This window comes from Oreochromis niloticus, linkage group LG15, assembly GCF_001858045.2.
Source record: "Oreochromis niloticus isolate F11D_XX linkage group LG15, O_niloticus_UMD_NMBU, whole genome shotgun sequence".
In the NCBI taxonomy this organism is placed as follows: domain Eukaryota; kingdom Metazoa; phylum Chordata; class Actinopteri; order Cichliformes; family Cichlidae; genus Oreochromis; species Oreochromis niloticus.
Window position 1 is genome coordinate 20,315,438 of NC_031980.2, and position 24,227 is coordinate 20,339,664.

Here is a 24,227-nt window from a genome sequence, read left to right on the forward strand (position 1 = left end):
CATGGTGTACTAAGGATGCTTTATATTTTATGAGTCACAGGCAGGAGGATGCAGGAGAGAAAACGAGGAGGCACAAATTAGAGGAATGAGAAATGCCTTGGGAGAAGGTGATGCAGGTGTGACTAACAAGTGTACACAGACCGAAAGACTGAGGACCTCTGGTGGACACAAAGGGGTACTACATGAAAAATGGCTTCAGATAAACTGTGAAAATAGTTATTTATTTTGCACAAATACAATTTCACTTGCAGCAAACACTAAAACTGGATTGAAAGTTGTTTTAATATTTAGATCAAATGATCATAAACAATAATAAACAGAAAATTTATACAGATTCTATTCAAAGATAATTAAAGACATGTTATAAAATGTAAACTGGACAAAATACAAGATAATTAGAAACTTAAAAAACATCTTGAAAAACAAAAATACCATGAAACACATACGCACATACGCACACACACACACACACAAAACACACACGTTCAAACTGACGTATAATATCTAACATATCTAAGACATTTAATGTGTAAAACCAGATGCGATGATACTAATAACATAACAGCAGTGATTTTATGAGCAAGTTGTTCATCAGTGCAGTCTGATAGAAACAGCAGAGTCTCCCATATTTTCATAGTTGACTGAAACATCTTCATCTCTATCATAATGTACCTGCCAAATAAATTATTATTAGTCCTTTATTTATCCAGGTAAATATCTCATTTCTAAGAGAGACCTGGCATCATGGCAGCAAAAGTCAAAAGCACATGCATCACATAATTACATCAACTAGATCATTAAGAGCAACATTAAAAACAATCACAGAGACTAAAAGAGTTATTCTCTCCTTTCTTTAAGATGGACTTACAACGTAACCATTTCTAACATTTTCAGTTCCTTCTGCAGATTATTCCAGGAAACAGGGGCAGCATATTTAAAAGGTTTTTTCCTAATTCTGTTCTGATTTTTGGGACAATCAATTGTATGATATCGTGGGAACGATAGTGGCTGCTATCATGTTGTTCCTGTCAAATAAACAAAAACAAGATAAAATATATCTGATTGTATTAAGAAAAATACATTTTCATGTTGTTATTTTTTAAAATCCTGTCTTGTCTGAGAGTGTTTGCATTCAGAATCATGATCTGAATGTGATGTTGTGCCAAACACATTTGCTTCTCCAACATGAGCTCTACAAACTCTTTACAGGCTCCTCTTGTTTTTCTGTTTCTTTGGTCTGTTTATTTATTCATTTCTGTTACTTTTTTTTTCTGTTTTTACAGGATACCTGTAATGACACACCTGCCACTATATGGTGCATGGTGATATGTCATTAGCTGCAATGACTATAGTGTAATTAAAAACGGTCTGTGCAGCCCACACCCCCTCCTAACACACACACTCTTCACTTTGCTGCCTTCTGGCAAGAAGTACCAGAGCATTCAGGTCCTCACTGCCAGACTGCAAAACAATTTCTTCCCTCAAACCGTCAGACTCCTAAACACTCGGTGACTGGACTGATACACACACACACACACACACACAAACACACATACCTTCACACACACACACACACACACACACACACACACACACACACACACAAATAGCTTCACACACACACACACACACACACACACACAAATAGCTTCACACACACACACTCACACACACACACACACACCTTCATACAGGCCACTACCTCAAGCACTTATCTGTACAATCTCCTACACAAACGAGTGGGAGGTGGAAGACTAACCCCAGTAGGAGAAAGCCAATTGGCTGAGTAAACACCCCCATTCACCACACCCCGCAACAGTGTGCGACGAACTGCTAACCTGAGTTCGCAGTGACAACGCCCCAGAGCAGCACAGTGCCTTGGGCAGCACCTGTTTCCCCCACCTGTTGCTCCTACCGCAAATAGCAGTTGAGAGCATATAGATGAGTCCCAAGTCATAGGACTGCATCCCAACCACAGTTATTTTCACACCTGACAACACACACAAAAAGGGACAATCTAGTCTGAGTCTGAGACAAGCTACACCCAGCAATTGAAGAGCCCCTGAGGTACAGACACCGCCACAGGTTGTTACTGATGCAGGCTAACCCACCCCATAGAGTGGAGCAGCCAACGGGGGCTCAAACCAATCCCATAGAAGAGGAGACCCAGCCAAAAACTGGACGACCCCGGGAACCAAAGCTCCAGGCCCTGCAAGTGGAAGAAGAGCCCACCCACCCAACCAGGACCTGCAACTGCAACCACAAGTACAAAATGCAGCACATATCAAGACTGCAAGGGAGTCCCCACCCCAGCCCTTCACCACCACCACCATTTAAGTGCTTAAACGGTGCTCGAACCGGTGCTTAAAGAATGGAGAACACAAACTTTGTCCAAAAACCTCTTATGTTTTTATTTTTAGCAGTCTCTTTTCTTCTGCAAAATGATAAGAACCGTACCAACATATAAACATCCTCTGTGCAAAGATTTATGCTTTTAAAGTGAAACAGTGAAAAATTACAGCGCTGTCAATACATGAATATCCAGACGTTGTACAAAAATGTCCAATTTTGGCACACAATTGGACACCATGCCAGTTGAATGTTTTAGGTATTTAAGAGCAGAAATTAATTAATTTTATTAACATGCCTAAATTTATTTTTTTTTTTAAATACATTTTTGAAGAATTAACCACACATTAACATGGCAATGGGCCTTTTCTGTGCATGGAGTGCTTAATTGGCCTCTGGCCCTTTAAACTCTGAGGGGCTGTAACTCTGGTTTCTTTTGGTCAATTTGCATGATTGACACCTCTTTTTAATTGTTTGAGCCAATAGAGTCACAGTAACAATGCCACGTTCACGTTACTTCAACCAATCAGACGTTCCAAGGCCAAAACCCACATGGGCCCAAATTTACTGCATGTGACGTCTGTCCAGTCACGTGTCTATAGGTGGGTCTAAAATGGAGGTTGTTGACGGAAAACGGCTCTGATGCGGCTAGGTAGGCGTGGTAACTGCTGATAATCATGTGGCTACCGGCTACCAGCGAAAATAACGAGGAAATGTTCACAGGAAATGTGAACTGTAAGCCAATTTCTGTCTTAGTGCATTTGCGCCGCTGTGTGTTTTTGTGGTCTTCTTTTGCGGCTCATTCAGTGAATTTTGGTCAGAGTGTGGTGAAACTTGGTGTTTGGAATTGGTGATAGCTCTGGAAGATAACCAGCTTTTCTTTAGACGGTTACATGAAGTCTGGAGAATTTCTTGTTCGGTTTTGTTTGTTTAGCGGACTTGTGCGCATTTACATAACTGCTCGTTTAATCATGGATTGTTTTCGTTGAGTTTGGTGGTTGTAGAAATGGTTTATATGACAATTTAACTGAGATTCAGAGGTTTCTGTGGATACCACACATGTCTGGACTTATATTTCTCACCCCGTGTTATAACCGATTAAACGTGATCTCCTTTTTGCTCGCGGTACCGGGGGCGTGGGGCTTAAAGCACTTGTTGCAGGCTGCTGAGTTTGCATCTTTTGCTGTGAAGTACAGCCAGACTTTGACTGCTTCGCCTTGGGCATTTTTAATATGTAGCTCTGCTCTAAAAGAACGTATGTACCTGGGCCCGCCTACTACGCTTGCAAAGGTAAAATGATTGGCTAGAATCCAAAGTGTATGACATCTCAGGAAAAAAACAAGCACCGAAATAAAGCACCGAAATGTGCACTGCTTTTCGGTCTGGTTACTACGGTTTATGTCAGAACCATCCCTACTGAAATCCATGTTAAAATTTAAAATAATAATGGTTAAAGTATTTAGAAAAAAAATTTGAATTCTATTTAAAAGGAGTACAATGTGTTTAATAATTGTAAAAGAGCATTTGAAATATATATGGTTTAATTTTACAAGTATACTGTTTTATCATGATTGTAAAAGGAAGTGAATGTGGTTGTGATCGGTAGCTGGACTGTGAGAATTTGCGATGGAAAGTACGAGAAGTTTGTAGAAGTGTGTATGTATGAACTGGAGTATCTGCTTGAAATCCACCGAGCAGCTGCTCACTTTAGTTTTAGTTCAAGATCCCTCGCCATCCTGGAGATGCTCGCTGACCTCTCTGCATTCCTTCATACATAACTGGTATGAACTGGTCCAATTTCAGATGGCATACTGTTCCAGATCATTTTCTAATAACTTCATTTCATTGTCTCAGCCACAGATGATAACTGGAGACAGACAAAGCTATAAATAAAGCTACAGAAAAATCAACTGGTGGCCTATAGAAACCATGTCCTCCACCCTCTGGAAACATGGGACCACAGAGCTCATAGAAGCAGTAAAAAAACGACGTCTAAAGTGAGTCTAAGTTTGACGTTGAAAAGTCGTCCACAACCAAATTTGGACTATAAATAGCCCGTACACGGAGACCGTACAGATATCAACACTTAACTTTAAGTAGACATCAGAAAAAAGACGTCGCCTGGCGTTCCAAAACAATCCCTTCTGTGGACTGACGTATAAAAACGTCACTCTGACGTCACCTTGCGCAGTGGGGTGCGTCGCGTTTTGTTCATTTGTGATTTGTTGTTCAAATTCTTTTGCTTTGCATCCTGCTGGTTTTCTTTCAGTGTGTCAGCTGTTGGGACAAGCTTAACAACTTTATCACAAATATTTAATAATAATTTCAGTGATAATTTAAAGGCAGATGACAGCATCAATGATCCACTTTCCCAAAGCAAACCCTCACATGTGGGGTTCAAACCAACAACCTTTCACCTATAAACTTCTGACTCTCAGTCCTCTGCTGAACCACATTTCGCTCAACAAATTCAAAATAATCTCTGAAATGTCGTTTACAGTATCAGAAATACAACATTTAGAATGTTTTGTTATGTTATTACTGAGTTTTGTACTTACTGTGTTTTTATCCATCTGTGTTTTCTTCCCTAAAATGAGAAAAAAGTCAATTTAATATTAAAATGAAAATTCAAAATCATTCAAACTTCTCATGATTAAATTTACCTTTAGTTTTTGTCCACATGTTGACTGTCACAGCTGTTATTGAAAGTGCTGCCAATCCCACAGAGACAATTATGAACCTCAAAGATACAAAATCTGAAAAAAGTGAATCAAAACTTCTAATTATTCACATGACTTCTTTGCAGTTTTCTGTTTAAATTATTTTACTTATTTATTATGTAATATTTTAAATGTAAAGTACACAATAAAGTTAAACACCTGAAATTTGATGGACTCAAATTCAAAAGCATTTTCTAGTTTAAATATGGAAAATGGCTAAAAATGGCTAAAGATGGCTGCCATGTTTACACAGTCAGCTGGTGTAATGTTATATGAAGAGGAAATTACAGACACACATGATCAGAGACATTTGCTTTCATTTACATTATGTGAACCAAAGTCAGTTATTCCTGTCTAAATATCCCATGAACAGAAAAGTTTGAGTTCAGACGTGTGATTTTACTGACAGACAACGATTAAATGAATAAATCTATCTCCACCCACAGCCATGATATTCAGAGACAGATATTTATGTTTAATATTTATGTTTAATACAAAAATGAAAACATCTTCAGACCAAAAGTTTCCATCTTATGTTTCCTGTAGGATACATGTCTGACTGTCACTCAGCTAAATGTACATAAATGTAATTAAACATCTGATATAAAAATATAAAAACCAAAATAGAAACATAAAAAGTCAAATATACTTTACAGTATATTTTTAACTTTTCATTTACTAACACATGGTTGAGTTACCATGTTGTGAATCTCCTGATGATTTGTTGTTTGCTGTCATGCTTTCACTTTCCATAGTTGGGATTTTTGTTGTTGTATCATCTGGAACAAAAAGTAAAGATAATAATTTTTTCATGTGCTTTAAGATACTAAAAAAACTTTAAAAGATCACTTTTAAAGCACAATAAACAAATATTTGTGGTCAGTTTAATTTTAGTAACATCACCTGATTTTAGAAGCGTCTTAATTGTTGTGGTTGTTTCAGTTTTTCTGTCTGGTTTCTTTGTTGTTTTTGTGTCACCTGAATAAATGAAATAACACAACATAAAACTTTTCCATGTTTTTCATCTGTTGTAAATTCAAGCTTTAGCTGATTTTAGTCGTATTAAATAGTTGATCATGATCTCACCTGTTTCCTCACCTGAGGTCTGATGGCTGAAGGTAAACAGCTGCACTTTACCTGTTTTAGTATCAGTCACTTCACACTTCAGTATTTTATGATGTGATGAGTATAAGTAATGATTCTCCACAATAGACACAGTGGTGGAGCAGTCAGTCTGTGAGGTCACTATTTGTTTGTTCTCTTTGTCCTCAGCTTGACCTTTAAGCAGCCACTTCACTGTGTGATGACACTCTGCATATGTCACCACAGAGCAGCTTAACTTCACCTTATCAGTGTCCTTATGTTCAGTCACTGGTGAACATAATGTAATAATGTGAGACACAAAAAGTGCATCAGGACAGATATATTAATCACTTTAACTAATTATTATTTAATTATTATAAATATGATTAATGTTTTTATTTCAACAAGACTTTGAGTTAAAACTATTTTGATGTAAATACTCACAGGTAATAACAGAGAGATGAACCAAAGACTGATGAACCAGAGTGTGTTTAGATGGTGTTTCTTTGACTTTGTATTGTTGACAGTAATAAAGACCAACATCCTCAACTGTGAGCTTCTTTATAAGCAGAGAACAGTTCGCTGTAACACTCAGTCTGTCTGATTTAGTTTGGGCTTTTTCACCAATCTGTCCAAGTTCGATCAGCTCTACTGTTTCTTTGTTTCTTGGAGTAAAGGTCCACGTAGTACCATCACAGTTATTCTGCTCATCTATCACATTTACACAAAGCAGAGTGACGTCATCTCCAACTTTCATAAACATGGATGTTTCATTTACAGATACTGTTGAGAAGATTGAAGAGAAATATGAAAAATAAATTAGAATACAGCAGATTTTACAATCAGAGTGAAGATCATTTCAGACACAAGTTTATAAACAGAGCATGCTCAGCTGTCTTATTTACTGTAAAGGTTATTGACTGTACGATATTGACAATATTTAGTTTTGTTGGTTTTAAAATGTTTCCTGTATTCTTACCTGCAATCTGAATCATCAGCATCAGACATAAAAACATTTGAATCCATCTGAATTCATCCATCGTGCTTCTCTGTCTCACTTCTTTCTTGTTCTCAATCTCGACTGTCACAGTCTCTGAACTGTTGACTCTTTAAGACTGTTTGTACTTCCTGTTATTTGTCAGTCGTCACATCCTCACCACAACTTTAGTAATTATCAGATCTTTCCCTGTTTTGTTGATGTTTATGTTTCATAGAGGGGTTCATCAGCTATTTACATCTCTGAAATTCATGAATGCATTTTTTATAAAGAAAAACTATTCTAAAGAGAAATGATAAGAAGACTCAGCAGGTGCACATTGTGTTCATTTGTGACAATGACGTGTTTGACACCATGAAATTAAAAAAGAAGACTGAGGACGATGAATGTGTGAAGATTGTTAGTAAAGATAAATGTTTCCATCCTCTTTGTTTTAACAGAGCTTGTTAGAAAACAGACAGCACATAAGAACAAACAGTCGAAGCATCAAACTCCTACATGCAGGCTGATGTCTAAGAGATGAAGATATCCAACTGCAGCTATAGAAAATACAGCAGATAAGATATTTTAGTGGACTGAGACCCTCCTCTTCCTCATTGTTAACATGAAGCAATTTCTTTCTGAGAAAAAGTGTTTCTGTGAGAGTGAGGGAACTGCAGCAGCAGCAGAGCTCTGGATGTTTGACTCTGTAATGATGATCAGATAAACATCAGAAACACAAATGATTAAAACACTGATGAAGCCTCTGAGCCTCTCTCTCCACCCAACTATCTGTTCTCTCACTTCAAATATCAATTTATTTCTTAAGTTACAGTTAAAAAATGTACAGAAACATGAAGTATTTATTGTCACATGTATGTTAGAGATCAGAAAGGAGGGCCTGAATGCACAGAAACAGTCTGTATGTGGTTTCTTGGTGGATGTAAAAAGAGAAATTGTCTTCAAGCAGAAGGAAAAGGCTCAAACACGTTGTGAAGAAATGTGCAACAAACAAAAAAACAGCTTGAAAAGTTCAGAGAAAATGAGTGGAACTCGAGATCAGATAGATTGAGGAGAGCTGACTGAAAAACTGCCCATTTTTCATTTCCTACATCTTTGACTTGTCTCCTTCCATCTAAACTCCTCCAACTAAGCATGGAAATGTAAGTTGGAGGGGTGAGAAAGAGACACAAGTAGAAAGAAGTTGAGGCAACAAGTGTTTAATGAAATGAAACATCCTTTGCTTTGGAGCCTCAGTTTGAAGTGATGTCAATTAAATATGAAGTTTGACTGAAATGAATTTTTACCCTGAAAGTAAAAACTGAGTCACAGGAGGAACAAAACGAGAAGGAACAAATTATGGAAATGAGAAAAGTCTTGGAAGAAGGTGATGTAGGTGTGATTAACAGAACTGAACTGTGACAATTATTAATTTGTTCTGCAGTACAATTTCACCTGCAACAAAGAATAAAAATGAATAAAAAATGTTTTTTATTCAGATGAATGAAATTCAATAACACAACATAAAACATGATCTCACCTGTTTCCATACCTGAGGGCTGAATGTGTCAGTTTCAGTTACTATGGTGACATTTTGGAACACTGTGTGATCACACTCTGCACATGTCAACACGGAGCAGATTAAAATCAGCTTGTATGGTCAGTCACTGGTGAACATAATGATATATTGTAAGATAACCACAGACAAATTAGTCATGTTATCTTAATCAGTTTCATTGTGATTCCTGTTTTTGTTCCAAGAAGAGTTTGAGCTAAAAAAAAAAATCCTGTTTTAAATGCTCACAGGTAATAACAGAGTTAAACCAGAGTGTGAGTTCAGGTTTCTATTTGACTTTGTATTGTTGATAGCAACAAAGACCAACATCATCGACTGTGAGCTTCTTTATAACCAGAGAACAGTTCGCTGTAACACTCAGTCTGTCTGATTTGGTTTTGGCTTCTTCACCAATCTGTCCAAGTGTGATCAGCTCTACTGTTTCTTTGTTGGAGTAAAGGTCCACTAAGTACCATCACAGTTATTCTGCTCATCTGTCACATTTACATAAAGCAGAGTGACATCATCTCCAACTTTCATAAAAATTGATTTTTCATTTTCAGATACTGTTGAGAAGATTGAAGAAACTTTTAGAAACAATCTTATAAACATGTCCAATGCTCCTCTAAAACATGCATGATCTGCTTTTTCATTAATTTGCAGTTAAGTGATTGTAATATTGATAACATTTAGTTTTCCTGTCATTAAAATGTTTCCTGTAGCCTGAGCACTAGTTTAGCTCACAAGCTAAGCAGGTGACATTATGCCACAAAGCCAAATGCAGCAGCCTGACAGTTAGCTGCGTGTCTTCCCCCACTTTTTCTCTCTCTCCCTGCTTTCCTATCCTCTCTTCACCACACTAAATAATAAAGACATCTATAAAGATGCAACATAAATCAGACATAAAAACATTTGAATCCATCTGAATTCATCCATTTTGCTTCTCTGTCTCACGTCTTTCTTCTTCTTGACTGTCAGTCTCTCAAATGATGACTCTTTAAGACTGTTTGTGATTAGTGAGACGTCACTTCCTAATTACAACTTCAGCAAACTTTAGTAAGTTGTCTCTTTTGCTCATGTACATCATTTTTTCACATTTTTGATATTCAGCATTTTTTATCCGTGGTATTACAATTTTTGTAGGAGAAATTGCGCATTATGGTTGACACTGGGTCCACTCATGTGGCATATTTGTGACAATGACACCACGGACATAAAAAGATGACTAAGGAAATTGAATGTGTGAAGATCATCAGTTAAGATAAATGTTTCCAATAAATGCAGCACACTTTTCTTTACATATCACAAAACAGACAGCACAAAACAACATGTACTTGCAAGGTCAAACTCCTCAACCACCACAACATGTCCTCTTTATGTCTGAGAGATTGCCTAATTATAGAGTTGCAGCTATAGGAAAATACAGCATACCAGTCTGAAACCACATGGTCATCACTGTTCATCTAATAATGGCATTTTAGGAGGGTTTTATTTTTAGTAAGAATGTGGCCACAGCAGCAGAGCTCTGGAGGTGTTAGTCTAATAACCACAACCAGATAAAATCAGAAACACACATGGTCAACACCCTGAGACGACTGAATTAAAGTGAGTGTTATGTGAAGGTATTTTACTGCTGTAAACGAAAACACTGCAAACAGTGACACATGCAGGAAGGAACATGAAAAGAGATATTTGTTCCCCGAGAATGACCAGCAAAAGAAATGAACTCAGGAGGCGGGAAATTCCTTAGAAAAACACAGAGTAGTGGGACAGACAGAGGTCATTGATAGAGAGTGTGCAGGGGTGTGGTCTCTGGCTCCGCTGCAGTGGAGGGGTGGTGCCAGGGAGACTGAGGGTCAGGTGGAGTTGATTCCACTAATGAATGCTCCTGTTTTTACAGTGACGCTGAGGACCAGCGAGGAGGTGTGTGTGCATGCAGAGACAGAGCAGTTAAGATGGCGATAAGGAAGCTCTGGGGCTGAGCTGCTGTAAAGAAAGCACTGAGTTTGGTAACAAGCTGTAAAATAAACAGTTCAACTGGAATTGAACGTGGTGTTCAGAGTGGTTCCGAAACCCAGCCACCATGTCTGACCCCCAGCCTGCACCATCAGCACAGCCGCTCCAGCTGCTGGCAGAGATGGCGGCCATTCACCAGGAGCAGGCGGCGGTTCATCATGAGCAGCTGGACAGACTGCAGGACCAAGCCGAGCAGTAGATGCGCGTGTTAGAGAGGCTGGTCGAGACTGCCATGTCTCACCACTAGATTTGTAGTCAAGACCGCCTAAACCAAGACCAAGACAGACTGAGTCAAGACCAAGACAAAGTTGAGGTGAGACCAAGACCGAGACCGAGACAAAAAAGTCTTTAAACTGCAGCCAGATGCTGCTTCGTTTACGGCTGTCAGGCATATTTATGTGTTTTTGCGATGCACTCGCACAGCCCTCCTCACCGCTGTCTACTGTCTCACTCACAGTAGAGAGGACAGACGCACGCTCTACTTGACTGTCTCACCCTCTCTATTTTTCACATAATGATATTATCCTATATCCTCGGATGTGATTGGCCACAATATGGAGGGATTGGAGCATAGCTGAGCCACTGTGTGAGAGCTGAGCAGTGAAAGGAAATTAAGTGAGGAGCCTGCTCTCGCTCAATGGGAGTCGACTCTTCTGATTCACTACAAAGCACTCTCTAAGCACGGCTCTTAGAGCTGAAGCTTTTGCGCATGACACGTTATCGAACGTTACGTTGTGTGTCATGGATACTGTTGACTCCAAATCTCCCGACCACTATGTCGATCTGAGACAGCAAGACCGAGGGATCCGAGACCAAGACAAGACCAAGACCAAAGTCCGTCGAGACCAAGACAAGACCAAGACCACGTAAAAGTGGTCTCGAGACCGGTATCGAGACCAAGACCGGTCTCAAGACATCCAACTCTACTTACCACCCTCCCCTGCTGGCGGTGTTGCTGCATCAGATAGGGGAGGGCGACGACTCCCGAGCCGCGCATGCTGACAAAAGATCGTGTTGGAGCAGTTCATTGAGGGCCTACTGGGGGTAACAGCATAGCTCCACTAACATCAGCACAAGAACTGCACACCAGGAGCTTCAAGGTGTGGCTTTCCATGGCTGAGCAGCTCCTCTAATTGTAATGTGCAGCAAAGACGGAGTTGGCCAAACAGGTGGCTCACTACATGTACAAAAACATTAAAAAGGGTTTCATCTGTATGGACATGTCTGAGTTTCAGGAAAACACAGGGTGGCAAAGTTCATTGGCTCTCCACCAGGATATGTGGGACATAAAGAAGAGGGTCAGCTGGCCAGCTGTTGACGGCATGTCCCAACGGCGTTGTCTTGTTTGATGAAGTGGATAAGGCCCTACCTGATGTCCTCACCATCATACTGCAGCTCTTTGATGAGGGTCGTTTTACATACAGTAAAGGAAAGAATTGAATGCAAAAACGCCATCTTCATCATTGAATTTGAATGTCGCAAGTGACGACATAGCCCAGTATACATTGCAGCTCTGCCAGGAAGCTAAGCAGGTCAACTGCAGCAAGCTGGCTGATAACCTTGAGGACATACAGAAAAGCAATGACAATCTCCAGACAGTTTAAAGAAACTGTGATTCAACCAGTCCTGAATGGTCATTTCTGGAGTTTCTGGGCCGTATCAAGAAATTGGCTACTTCCTGCCATTCTGTCACTCAGAGCTGCTGCAGCTGGTCAGCAAAAAGCTCAACTTCTGGGCCAAAAAGGTGAAAGGGCGGCATGATATCACTCTTCAATGGGATCACTCAGTACTGGACCTGTTAACAGGTGGATACCAACGCTAACGCTAACTGCTCCCAAAACCTGTCATAGCTGTACCTCTGTCTGTGAAGCTGGATATAAGAACTAAGTGTTTAGCGCCATCTTCTATCAGTACAGAACATGACATTACCTGATTGGTTCGTTGCGGTCAATAGATTTACATTAGTTTATGTTAGCTAACTAATATCAGAACAAATAACTGAGTGGAATGTAAGGATACCAAAACTAAAAATCAGTTTAAGGTGACCACTTTTGTGCTGTCTCTGGCTACAACAATGGGTTTTGTTAAGAAATCGAGGATATGCTGTCCACTTTCACTCTGTCACTTTAGCATAAAAGGTTCTTTGTTGTTTGGCTGGCTTTGTTGTTTTTTCTTTATCTGGCCAAGTGTAGCGAACAGCGCAGTCAGCTGATGTGATCAGTGCTATTTTATGCAGTTAAATAACCTTTTTTCCCCCAAGAACATCCAACCACTTTACGACATAACAGCTTACTACATGTACATTACACCACAAACATAACTAGATTTCTTACCAACGCACGATCGGGAATCCCATCAGCATGTCCGCAGGGAAAATAGGTTGATGTGTATGAAGGAAAAAAAATGTCTGGAGTTTTTATTTTATTTTTTTGTGGTGTTGTTAACAGTTTGTTGTGCTTAGGAAAAGAGATTATTTTATTGCATAAAATAGTGCTCATCGCATTTTGTGAACATTTGTTTAGCCAGATTGCGTGCCTCTAGCTTTTGGGTCTGGTAAATCAAACACTCTGCTCCACACTGTTCTCATTTATAAAACTTCCCCATGTCAGTGCAGCTAGCCAAACAATAAAGACTCACTGACAGTTAAAGAGACAAAGTGAAAGTGGACAGCATATCCTCGGTTTCTTAACATAAAACTTATTGTTGCAGCCAGGGACAAAAGAAAATTGATTCTCTGAGACTGATTTTTAGTTTTATTATCCTTATATGATCTGATTATCCTTATATTCACCCCAAACGTCCCGGTCAAGGACAAAAATGGGAAGCTCTTGATCGCCCAAGAAGAGCAAAACAAATGATGGGCCGAACACTTCCAAGAGACCCTTAACCAGCCAGAGCCCACCAAGACGTACAATTTCGAGGCGGAGGATTCCCAAGATGAACTTGGGGTCAATACTAGCAGAATCACCATCGAGGAAGTGAAGATCGCGATCAAGAGCCTTAAGAACAACAAAGTGGCCGGCCTAGATGAAATACCAGCAGAGCTCCTGAAACACGGCGGCCAAGTCATGGTGGAAGAACTGACGACCCTGTTCAACAAGTGCTGGCAAAGTGGCACAGTGCCGGAAGACTGGCGGAAGGGCGCCATAGTCAAGCTACCAAAGAAGGGCAACACCTCTGAGTGCACCAACTGGAGAGGCATCACCCTCCTCTCTGTGCCTGGCAAGGCATTCTGTACCGTCCTCCTTCGACGACTGAGGAGTTCTCTCGACCAACGTCTACGAGAGGAGCAAGCTGGGTTCCGCATAGGCCGATCATGCACGGAACAGATTTTCGTCTTAAGAAACATCATCGAACAGTGCGTCGAGTACCGGCAACAACTCGCCATCAATTTCGTCGACTTCAAGAAGGCCTTCGATAGCATCCACCGCGATTCTCTTTGGCAGATCCTTCGCTTGTATGGTGTCCCTACCATCTTCATTAACATCTTCAAGGACCTGTACTTGCGATCATGCTGTTGCGTTAAGACAGGAAATGGCCACACCGACTTCTTCGAAATCACCACCGGCGTCAGGCAGGGCTGCATCCTGTCACCTCTACTTTTTCTCATTGCCCTCGACTACATCATGCGGCGAACCGGTGCGCGTACAGGAGCTGGCATCCATTGGTCTGATCAAGACCATCTTGGCGACCTCGATTTCACTGACAATATCGCCTTACTTGAGGAAGACGAGCTGAAGTTACAGCAAGGAACGACCGATCTAAGAAGAGAAGCTGGCAAGATTGGCCTGAGGATCAGCTCTGAAAAGTCAAAGATCATGCATGTCAGCTCCAAGGACCCACGACGAGGGATTTACATCGGGACACAGCAGCTAGAAGAAGTGGAAAAATTCACCTACCTCGGTAGCGTGATTTCCCACGACGGCGATGCGGAGGTGGATGTCAAATGCCGCATTGGAAAGGCAGCTGCAGTATTTCGGAGGATGAACAAGATCTGGTCCTCCCCGACCATCTCCCTCAAGATCAAACTCCGCTTGTTTAATTCAATCGTGATCCCAACCGCCATTTATGCCAGCGAGACTTGGAAGGTGTCGGCCTGCATCAACACCAAGCTCGACGTCTTTCAGCAGCGATGTCTTCGTCGGATTCTGAGGATCCGCTACACCGACCACATCACCAACGAGGAGATCCTGTGAAGGAGTGGCACAGTCAAACTTCACAACATCGTTGCATGCAAAAGGCTCCGACTGGCCGGCCATATCCTCCGCATGGATGACGCACAGATTCCAAAAACAGCGATGCGCTGGCAACCCCTAGGCGTTAAAAGACCACGAGGACATCCCCGCAACACCTGGCGAAGGTCATTCCATCAAGACCTAAAGACATCGAATATATCGTTGGAAGAAGCTGAAACCCGGGCACAAGATCGAGCCTGGTGGCGTTCGTTTGCCGCCCGATATGCCACATAAAGCATGGGAGGATCTAAGTCTAAGTCTAAGTATATTCACCCCAGTTATTGATTCTGTTACTCGTTAGCTAACATATTCTAATGTAAGTTAATTGACCGCAGCGAACCAACCAGGTGACGTTAAGATAAGATAAGATAAGATAAGATAAGATAAGATAAGATAAGATAAGATAAGATAAGATAAGATTATACCTTTATTAGTCCCACAAGGGGTATGGGGTTCCATAATGACAGAAGATGGATCTAAACATGCTTTTAAAACTTTAAGCACTTATTTGTTAAATCCAACTTCACAGACAGAGTTACATCTGTGAGTCTTTGAGAGCAGGGCTCAATGGTGTTAATTTGCCTCTATACATTTAGTGTTTCATTTCCACTTTAAGTCAGGAGTTATGTCAGATCTTTAGAGTTAGTTAATGTTAACTTTAAAATAATTATCATAGTTGTTACTTGAGCAGATTGTTTATCTAAGATATTAATCAATGAATTGATTAAAGACAGACATTAATTTAATGTATTCAGCCCACTGAAGTGTGTTAAATTGATTATTTTATTGAAATATATGTCATGTAGTATCTCTTTTGCATCAATCGTCATAGCCCAGATTTTGTGAGGGACCCATCTACATTCCACTAAGGTGCTTATATTCACAGGGTAATGGTAAAGTGGACACAATATAAGAGTTCCACTATAGGTTTAATTCATGGTTTTGTCATGTGAACTAACACACTTTTTTATGCAGTATACATTTTAAGTATGGATTACATTTTCAAATAATCAGTCATTTAAAATTCCACGGACTAAAATAGTCACATTTTGAATTTATGTGTGTATTTGTGTGTTTGAGTGAGAGAGAAAGAATACAAGATGCTGCTTGCTTCAGTAAAACGTGGTGATAATGACCCCCTAATTCATCTGACCTGAGGCCTTTCACAGAGTAGTTATGCCTGTGGGCACCCGCTCTGTGGGCTGCATCAGTAAACTGAACTCAGCTTTACTCAAAATGTATTCAATCTTTTTATAAGCCAATTGGTGCTACCCTCCAAAATAGTCTGAGTTTATCATGTGGCCCCTTGTGAAAATGAATACTGTAAAGCTGTAGTGTTTTGCCTTTTACAGTCGTGTGAGCAAAGCAGGATAAAGGGTCCAGAGATCCTGAAAGTATATTTAGGTATTTTATAGATAAATGTAAAAAACAGAAATATTGTAAATAAGCTGTGAGTTATATGACTACAGTAAACAACCTGGCAAGAAGTAGAACTAGAGCACAGGTGTATATATACACATGAGAACAGCTGAGAGTAATGGGAGGAGGTGAGGTTGGTGTGATGCAAAATGAAAGACTGGTGACCTCTAGTGGAATGAAGGGGAGCGACAGGGAAACGATCTGTAAACTAAAGCTCATTCCACGGGCGCTATACGACATTGTTCACAGCTTAAAAGATCAACCTGGTTCCATAAACACCAGAAAGCTAATCATAGCTATTGTGGTGACAGTAAGTAGAATTACACAATAAAAGACACATGGTTTTATTATTTTGGCTGGTTTGAAATGAATTCATATATTGGCAGCACAGATTATTATACAAATTGATTTTTTATTGTTATTTAGTCATTAATATTAAATGCAGAGACAAGAAGATAACTATATGCCATGGATTAGTTGGTTTTAGGACCCAAATACAGAAGTAAACCAAAGTGAGCTTTTGTGTTTGGCTGAATATGTTTCATAAGTCCAAAAAAGACGAATAGTCACAAACCAACATCCAAACTACAGGGAAACCAATAAAGCATAGATATAAAAAGTGAGAGACAGCTGGTCAGAGACAAAGAGAAAACGAAGACAGGACTATAACTGATGAATGATGATGATTTGGAGGGGATGAATGTAATTACACACAGGTGAAAACAATCAGGGCAGAGCAGAAGATCCCAGCGGAAAGAAGCAATTAACACAGAGAATTAAAGTCACCTTCAAATGAAAACAGGAAAGACAACTAAAACTAGAAATCCCACAAAACATAAGAGAAAGGGTACAAGTACGTAAACGAGGCATGAAGTAAAAACACACAAAAATACTCCAAATAGGCACCAAAACTCAATAAAAACCAAACACCTACCAGAACTCAAATAATAAAACAAAACTAAAGCTCAGCATCACCAGAATGCTAAAGACATCAAAACAGGAATTCAAACCTCAAATACAACATAAACCCAGAGGACGATGATGCTGAACGCTGCAGGCCAGCTGCCATCTTTTCTCAGTTTATTTTACTGGCTTAAACTGAAACAACAAACAGATTTTTAATGAAAATGTAACCCCCATATGTTTCTGATTACTAACAACATTAATGTCTATATAAAGTTTTTGTGGTTAGATAGAAAGACACTGGTTTGGTTTCATACAGCAAAAGTTTACCATGTACTGAGAGACAAAGTTTATATTGAGAAACTATCTTGGATCTGGTGTAATAGCTGTATGTTTTCCATCCACCCAGTCTTGTCTTCACTTCATAACCTTGTGAAAATAAACCAGGCATCAACTATATTTTCATTAAAAAATGCAAAAATACATTTTTGATATATTTATAGACAAAAGAAAACAGCATTGCTGTATAGAACAATAATACAGCCGGCACTCTCACAGTAACAGGTGTTTCATTTTTAGACATATTAAATTAAACAATGTGTTCCACATCTCTGTGTCACATTAGATCCTGTTAGATTGCCTGTGTTACAGGCAATCTAACAGGAATATTTTAAGCCATTTAGCATATTGCTAACAAATTTCTCCATGAGAAATCAAAACAAAAATAGTCTTTGAAATCCTTTTTGTATAATATTTGAACTATATGGCTGGAAAACTGACAGCAGAGTAGATGTTGCTGGGATGAGCAGTGGCTGCAGCAGAAGAGGAAGGAGCCTTCACAGTGCTGTATGCATCATCTTTGTCATCATCCTGAACCTGAGAAAAAAAAGTGAAGCTGTCTGACACGTGACTTAACATAAAAAAATACATACAAACTTGTCAAACAACATGTGCCCAAAATGCTGACTTTGATTAATTTAAATATATGTGTTTCATGATTTTGAGGGTTAGTAATTTTTTTGAGTGTAAGGTAATGCTAGAAGAGGACTTGCAATTTTAAAGTAAACAATCTGGATCAGCTGCCACACATATTGTTTTTTTTGTTTTGTGTTTTTTTTGTGCATTTTTCAGTTAAAAGTGCGCCCCAGGGTGGCTGTGGCTACAATGTAGCTTGCCATCACCAGTGTGTGAATGTTTGCGTGAATGGGTGGATGACTGGATATGTAAAGCGCTTTGGGGTCCTTAGGGACTAGTAAAGCGCTATATAAATACAGGCCATTTAAAAGGAGGCCAAGGAGATTGGCCCTGTAATTGTCAGTGGAACTGGTGTCTGGTATGGTTGGTACTAGAACATTTGTTTCAAGACTGTTGGACCAGTACATATAATGTATAGGTTGGACTTCTAGGTTGTTTTGACTTTAGTTTAATTCCATAAGTTTGTTTTATTACAAATAAATCATTATTTGCTAGTCTTGTGTTTTCTACTCCTTTGGAATAAATTGGTTCTTATATAGTGCTTTTCTACTTGAGCACTTAACGTGCTTTATACAACATGCCTCATTCACCCGTTCGTACAAACACTTTTTCTACATATAAGTGCTTTTTATCTAACATTCAGTATCTTGCCCACAGATACTTTGCCTACAGCAGCCAGGGCTCGAACCACCAACCTTCCAATCAGTGGATGATTTGTATGAAATGTATGAATTACTTGGGGGTGGGTGTGGCCTAGGAGGTGAGCCACAACCACTTAAGAAACAAAAAACAAATAACTGTGTGTCTGTGCTCATGCACGGGTTATAAGTGATACCATGCATGATGCATGGCTCTGTATGTACGATTGCATGTGTTTGTGTGTCTGAATATATCTAACTGCTCTGTGTGAAACTTTATGAATCAGAGGTGGATATTACATTTCTGTCATTTGGCTTTTGGACTACCATTACCTCCTGGCACTTTACATCTCCCCTCATAAAGTCCTCTCTAAGCTACCAACAACCATCCATCCTCCCATATCTGTCTGTTCCTCAGACCTCAGAATCAAATTCACAGAGAGCTTAAAAGACAAACAAACACATCCAAACTTTGAATAAACAGCCTCACATATGTTCACAGAGGGAGACAGTCACAGTTTGCTGTCTTTAACAATCTCAAAGGTTACATGTCCTTGTTTGTACGGAAGTCTGGTGCAATATGTAGCTTCATTCACAATTGTGCAATGCTTGTTTGCATCCTTGTTTCTCTAATAACATTTTCATGTTTCATGTCAGACGTGTTGTTGCGCTGCACAATTACTTTTATAATGCAGCAATACTGCACTGCATGCAAAACAAAAAAGGGGGAACAGAAAGGGATCTCAAAGCTGTTAAGTTCGTTGCTATGAGTTTTATTCACATCGATCAAGCATCCTTCAAAGAAACATCTGGCTTTAAAGATTAATTTGTGGGAATGCAGCAAGATAACATTAAAAATTAAATACACACCTTCAAAATAGAAGGAAAATGGAAACACAAAAACAACCATTTATATTTAAATGCCCTTATCATCTTTTTTATATAATAACAGCCGTTTTCTCTTCTTGGTTGCTGTTGTTGATCAGTGGGGTTTGACAGAAACAACGAGTCATAGCTGTTTCTGTCACAGTTTATTACAACATGCTCTTTATCATAATGTATCTGTGGCAAACAAACAGCAACAGCAACAAATATATCTGATTGTGAGTTCAGACAAATAAATTGTCTGTTTTGTAATTACCTCTGGTTTCTTTTGTGTTTTTGAGTGTTTGTTTCTCTTCTCAGTGTCAGTCGCCTCATCTTACTGACTTTTTTGCATTTATTATTTTCATGTTTTTAAAATTCAGCTATTTCCCTTTTTGCACGTAGCTCGTTGACTCAAACAAAAAACATTCCTATTAGAAACTTCTGGCTCTCAGTCCTCTGCTGAACCACATTTACCTCAAGAAATCCAAAACAATCTCATGAACTTCATCTACAGTTATTACTAAATAACAAATATCAGAAACGCAAATATATATATATATATATATATATATATATATATATATATATTAGCTTTTATATTGGATTAGTGAGTTTTTGTACTTACTGTGTTTTTGTCCGTCTGTGCTTTATTAACTGAAATTAAAAAAAGAGAAAGTTGATTTCAGTTTAAAATGAAAATTCAAAATCATTCAAATTTCTCATTGTTAAATTTACCTTTAGTTCTTGTCCAGATGTTAACTGTGACAACAGTTATTGTAAGCACGGCTAAACCCACAGAGACAATAACGATTTTCAACAATAGAAAAAAATCTGTAAAAAGAATAGAAGCGTATAATTACTAAACTTCCTTACAGTTTTCTGGGGTTTTTTTTGTGAAGATTAAGACTTTTGCACAGCTTGTAAGTTTATTGAAGGAAATATTTTAGGCGTCCTCACCTGAGGGCTGCTGACTGAAGGTAAACTGCTGCACTCTCTTTGTCTTAGTATCAGTCACTTCACACTTCAGTAACTGATATTTTGGTGAATGAATAAAATGAGACTTTGGAAATGAAACGGTGGTGGAGCAGTCAGTGTGTGAGGTCACTACTTGGTTGTTCTCTTTGTCAACATCGTGACCTTTAATCAGCCACTTCACTGTGTGACGGCACCTTCCATACGTCAACACAGAGCAGTTTAATGTCATCCTATCATTGTCCTCGTATTCATTCACTGTAAAACAAAATGAAATAACTTGAGATGAACACAGCACAAAGCAGACAAATGATCTGAATTACTGTAATTACAATCATCATATTTATTGTTTTAAAAAAAGAGTTTGAGATGAAAATATTTTGATGTAAATACTCACAGGTAATAACAGAGAGATCAAATAAAGAATGATGAACCAGAATTTTGTGACCCTCTGTTTCTCCTAATTGGTAATGTTTACAGGAATAAAGACCAACATCCTCAATCGTGAGCTTCTTTATACGCAGAGAACAGTTCGCTGTAACATTCAGTCTGTCTGATTTAGTTTTGACTTTTTCACTAATCTGTCCAAGTGTGATCAGCTCTGCTGCTGTTTTATTTCTTGAAATAAAGGTCCACATAGTACCATCACAGTTATTCTGCTCATCTATCACATTTACACAAGGCAGAGTGACGTCATCTCCAACTTTTGTAAAAAAGGATTTTTCATTTGCAAAAACTGTTGAGAAGATTGAAGAAAAATGTGGAAATAAATTAGAATACAGCAGTTTTTACAGTCAAAGTGACGATCATTTTAGACACAAGTTTATAAACATAGGATCCTCAGCTGTCTTTTTTACTGTAAAGGTTTGTGATTCTAATAATACTGATAAAATACAGCTATTAAAATGTTTCCTGTATTCTTACCTACAATCTGAATCATCAGCATCAGACATGAAAACATTTGAATCCATCTGAATTCATCCATCGTGCTTCTGTCTCACTTCTTTCTTGTTCTCGATCTCGACTGTCACAGTCTCTGAACTGTTGACTCTTTAAGACTGTTTGCACTTCCTGTCACATACACTGACCACAAGTTTAGCAATTTTCAGTTATTCCTCTTTTTTCCTTTTCTTGTCAATGTTTCATGGGTGGAGTGTATCAGCTTTTCAAAAATCTCAAATTCATGACGGCATTTAGAATAAAAAGAAATTATTGTAATTTGGTGCACTTATTGCTGGTGCTTGACACCTTTAAGCTAAAAAGATTACTGTGGAAATTGATTGTGTGAAGATTTTTAATAAAGCTGAGTGTAGCTTTAGCATAATTAAAACCATTCCTTCGTTTAATATCAGAAAACTGAGAGCACATAGGAACAGACAGTTGAAGGGTCACCACAGTTTGACTCTAGGTGTCTAAGAGAGACTTGATTTTACAGCTACAGCTGTAGAAAATATACAGATAAGATATTCTAGTGTATTGAAAGACTTGTTTTTCACTGTTAATCTGAAGTGGGGTGTTTTTAGGCACTGGTCCAGCCAGGAAAATACTGCAGTTATCAGTATATTAGATCAGTAAATCACCCTGCAACCGCACTCACTAAATCTACCCTATAACTTCTAAAATGTAATAAATCAGAAAGTTGCTTTCTGGTGTTTCTGCTAGTGATGGCCAAATGAAACTTTCTGAAGCACTGAAGCTTGTATCGAAAAAAGGTTCATTATTCGAAGCTTTTCAACAAAGTGCTCTTTGGTGTCATCTAGTGGCTAAAAATATGTAGAGCAGCTTGAAAGTAAAATGAACTGCTTCATTGGAGCTGTAGAGCAAGCGGAGCCGACAGCTGCTGTTTGCTGTTTGATATTATGTGATAGTTCTGTCTATTTTATTAATTAATAATTCTGATTAATAAACTTTCCTTGTTTAAACATGTGCTATAGTGTCTTCTCCCTTTGCTTGTGACTTCTTGACATTTGTACACATAATAGATAAAAATACATTGTGTATAATGACGTGCAACACACTCTTCTAGTAGGTTGAGAGTAATGCTTGTGCTGTGAGGTCCCTGCATCGACATAGTTATGTAATTGGCCAGTGAATGGGTACATTTATATGCTATAACTTATATGTATAGCAGGGGTGCCCAATCCTAGTCCTCGAGAGCTACTTTCCTGCAGCTTTTAGATTCATCCTTGTTCCAACACACCTGAATCAAATGAATGTCTTGTTATCAGGCCTTTGCCAAACTTGATGGCATGCTGAAGAGGTCATCAAACCATTTGATTCAGCTGTGTTGGAGTAGGGATGCATCTAAAAGCTGCAGGACAGTAGCTCTCGAGGACTAGGATTGGGCACCCCTGATGTATAGTGTATTTCTTTTGTATGTTTGTATGACCTGGGGGTAGAATTGCTTATGGGTAAAATAACACATAAGGTTGTTCTACTTGGTTGTTATTTAGGAATAGACAGAACTTCCTCTCTTCTTGCTGACTCGATATCTCTCATTGTCACTCACTGATTTGCTATTTCTCACACCAAAACACAGCACAAATCCAGACAGTGATTCTCGTCATTATAAACCACTGAATCAGGTACCGAAGCAGTGACGTAGAGGATGAAGCTTCAGACATCACCGATCACGTGATTCTGGCCGGTCGAACCAAGTCTCGACACAGTAATCCACATCCTGGGCTCAGTATTAGCAACTCTGCTTCATGGTTCACATCAGACACTCACCGGCCTGATCTCCTGCTGTTATGAATACTCTGGACTCTGGGAAGGACAAAATCGGACATCTTGGCTTCTCACTCCTCCACTCCATCAGAAACTCACCTGTTAGCCAAGTCTTTCATGTTAAATAAAGTCGTTAATTATTTATTTAAGAGCAATGACTTGTCTATTGTGTCTGTATTTGAATCCAACATTTCTATTGGCTGTCACAGCCCTTGACATCTATAGGGGATTGAAACTCTTTCCTAATTCCTTGTTGAGGATTTCTGTGACCCTTTGTTTAAATTTCCCCCATCCATCTCATATCCTGACCTAAAGTCAAAATTGATTTTTAACTATTCTAAAAGCTGGCAATGAAACAGTGGACATTACTAATGCAAAGGGAGCTTGTATAGTCTGTCCTTTGTGCTACTTTGTTCTCTAATATGTGCCTTTTCTCTTGTTTTGTATATATTGCTCTAGTTTGTATAAATTTCTCCTGTTTCTTTGGACTTTTATAAAATGTCATCCCCAGATCCCAGTCTGACCAACAATCTGCACAATGCACTACAAAACTTCAGTCCACAGGCACCATCACATGGCCTACAGTCGACACAGTTCAAGTGGTCATTCTGGACCCATAAGACACTCAGGCACAGAGGAGACCTAAATGAAATAATAAAAAAATAATAAAATAAACAGGTGCTTTTATTGTTTTGGTTGATCAGTTTAGTGATTTCATACAATATAAAATATCTCTCTTCAATAAAGAAAGATGTTAAACAAATGGGTTAAAAGACATATACACTTAAATTA

General features: G+C 38.9%; 3 protein-coding genes across 4 annotated transcripts in view; all 3 read right to left on the minus strand.

The window, feature by feature from the left end:
• Positions 1 to 24,227, minus strand: part of LOC109194820 (uncharacterized) — a 183,095-nt gene that overhangs the window by 41,271 nt on the left and 117,597 nt on the right. The window lies entirely within an intron of this gene.
• Positions 1 to 24,227, minus strand: part of LOC106097797 (uncharacterized) — a 37,808-nt gene that overhangs the window by 5,943 nt on the left and 7,638 nt on the right. Inside the window, exons 1-4 of one of the 2 annotated variants that reach the window (XM_025898677.1) lie at positions 7,132 to 7,284; positions 6,597 to 6,947; positions 6,156 to 6,440; positions 5,973 to 6,047 (exon numbers count right to left, since the gene is read on the minus strand). The exons of the other annotated variant lie outside the window; for it this stretch is intronic. Coding sequence (XP_025754462.1) covers positions 5,973 to 6,047; positions 6,156 to 6,440; positions 6,597 to 6,947; positions 7,132 to 7,192 — 772 coding nt within the window. The 5' untranslated portion in view covers positions 7,193 to 7,284. Of the gene's footprint in view, positions 1 to 5,972; positions 6,048 to 6,155; positions 6,441 to 6,596; positions 6,948 to 7,131; positions 7,285 to 24,227 lie in introns of those variants that run through there. 2 annotated transcript variants of the gene reach the window in all.
• Positions 16,711 to 21,901, minus strand: LOC109194810 (uncharacterized). Its single transcript, XM_019345652.2, has 6 exons — positions 21,633 to 21,901; positions 21,106 to 21,444; positions 20,694 to 20,966; positions 20,472 to 20,567; positions 20,362 to 20,390; positions 16,711 to 18,132 (listed from the first exon to the last, which is right to left on the minus strand). The coding sequence occupies exons 1-6, from the start codon at positions 21,691 to 21,693 to the stop codon at positions 18,016 to 18,018; spliced, it is 915 nt and encodes a 304-aa protein (XP_019201197.1). The 5' UTR covers positions 21,694 to 21,901; the 3' UTR covers positions 16,711 to 18,015.

Bases quoted from the DNA above. Each gene is read 5' to 3' on its own strand.
- LOC109194810 (XM_019345652.2), bottom strand. From the start codon at position 21,693: ATGGATGAATTCAGATGGATTCAAATGTTTTCATGTCTGATGCTGATG. The intron at 21,445-21,632 runs GTAAGAATACAG...TCTTCTCAACAG, and splicing joins GCTGATGATTCAGATTGTAG to TTTTTGCAAATGAAAAATCC. The intron at 20,967-21,105 runs GTGAGTATTTAC...TTTGTTTTACAG, and splicing joins TGATCTCTCTGTTATTACCT to TGAATGAATACGAGGACAAT.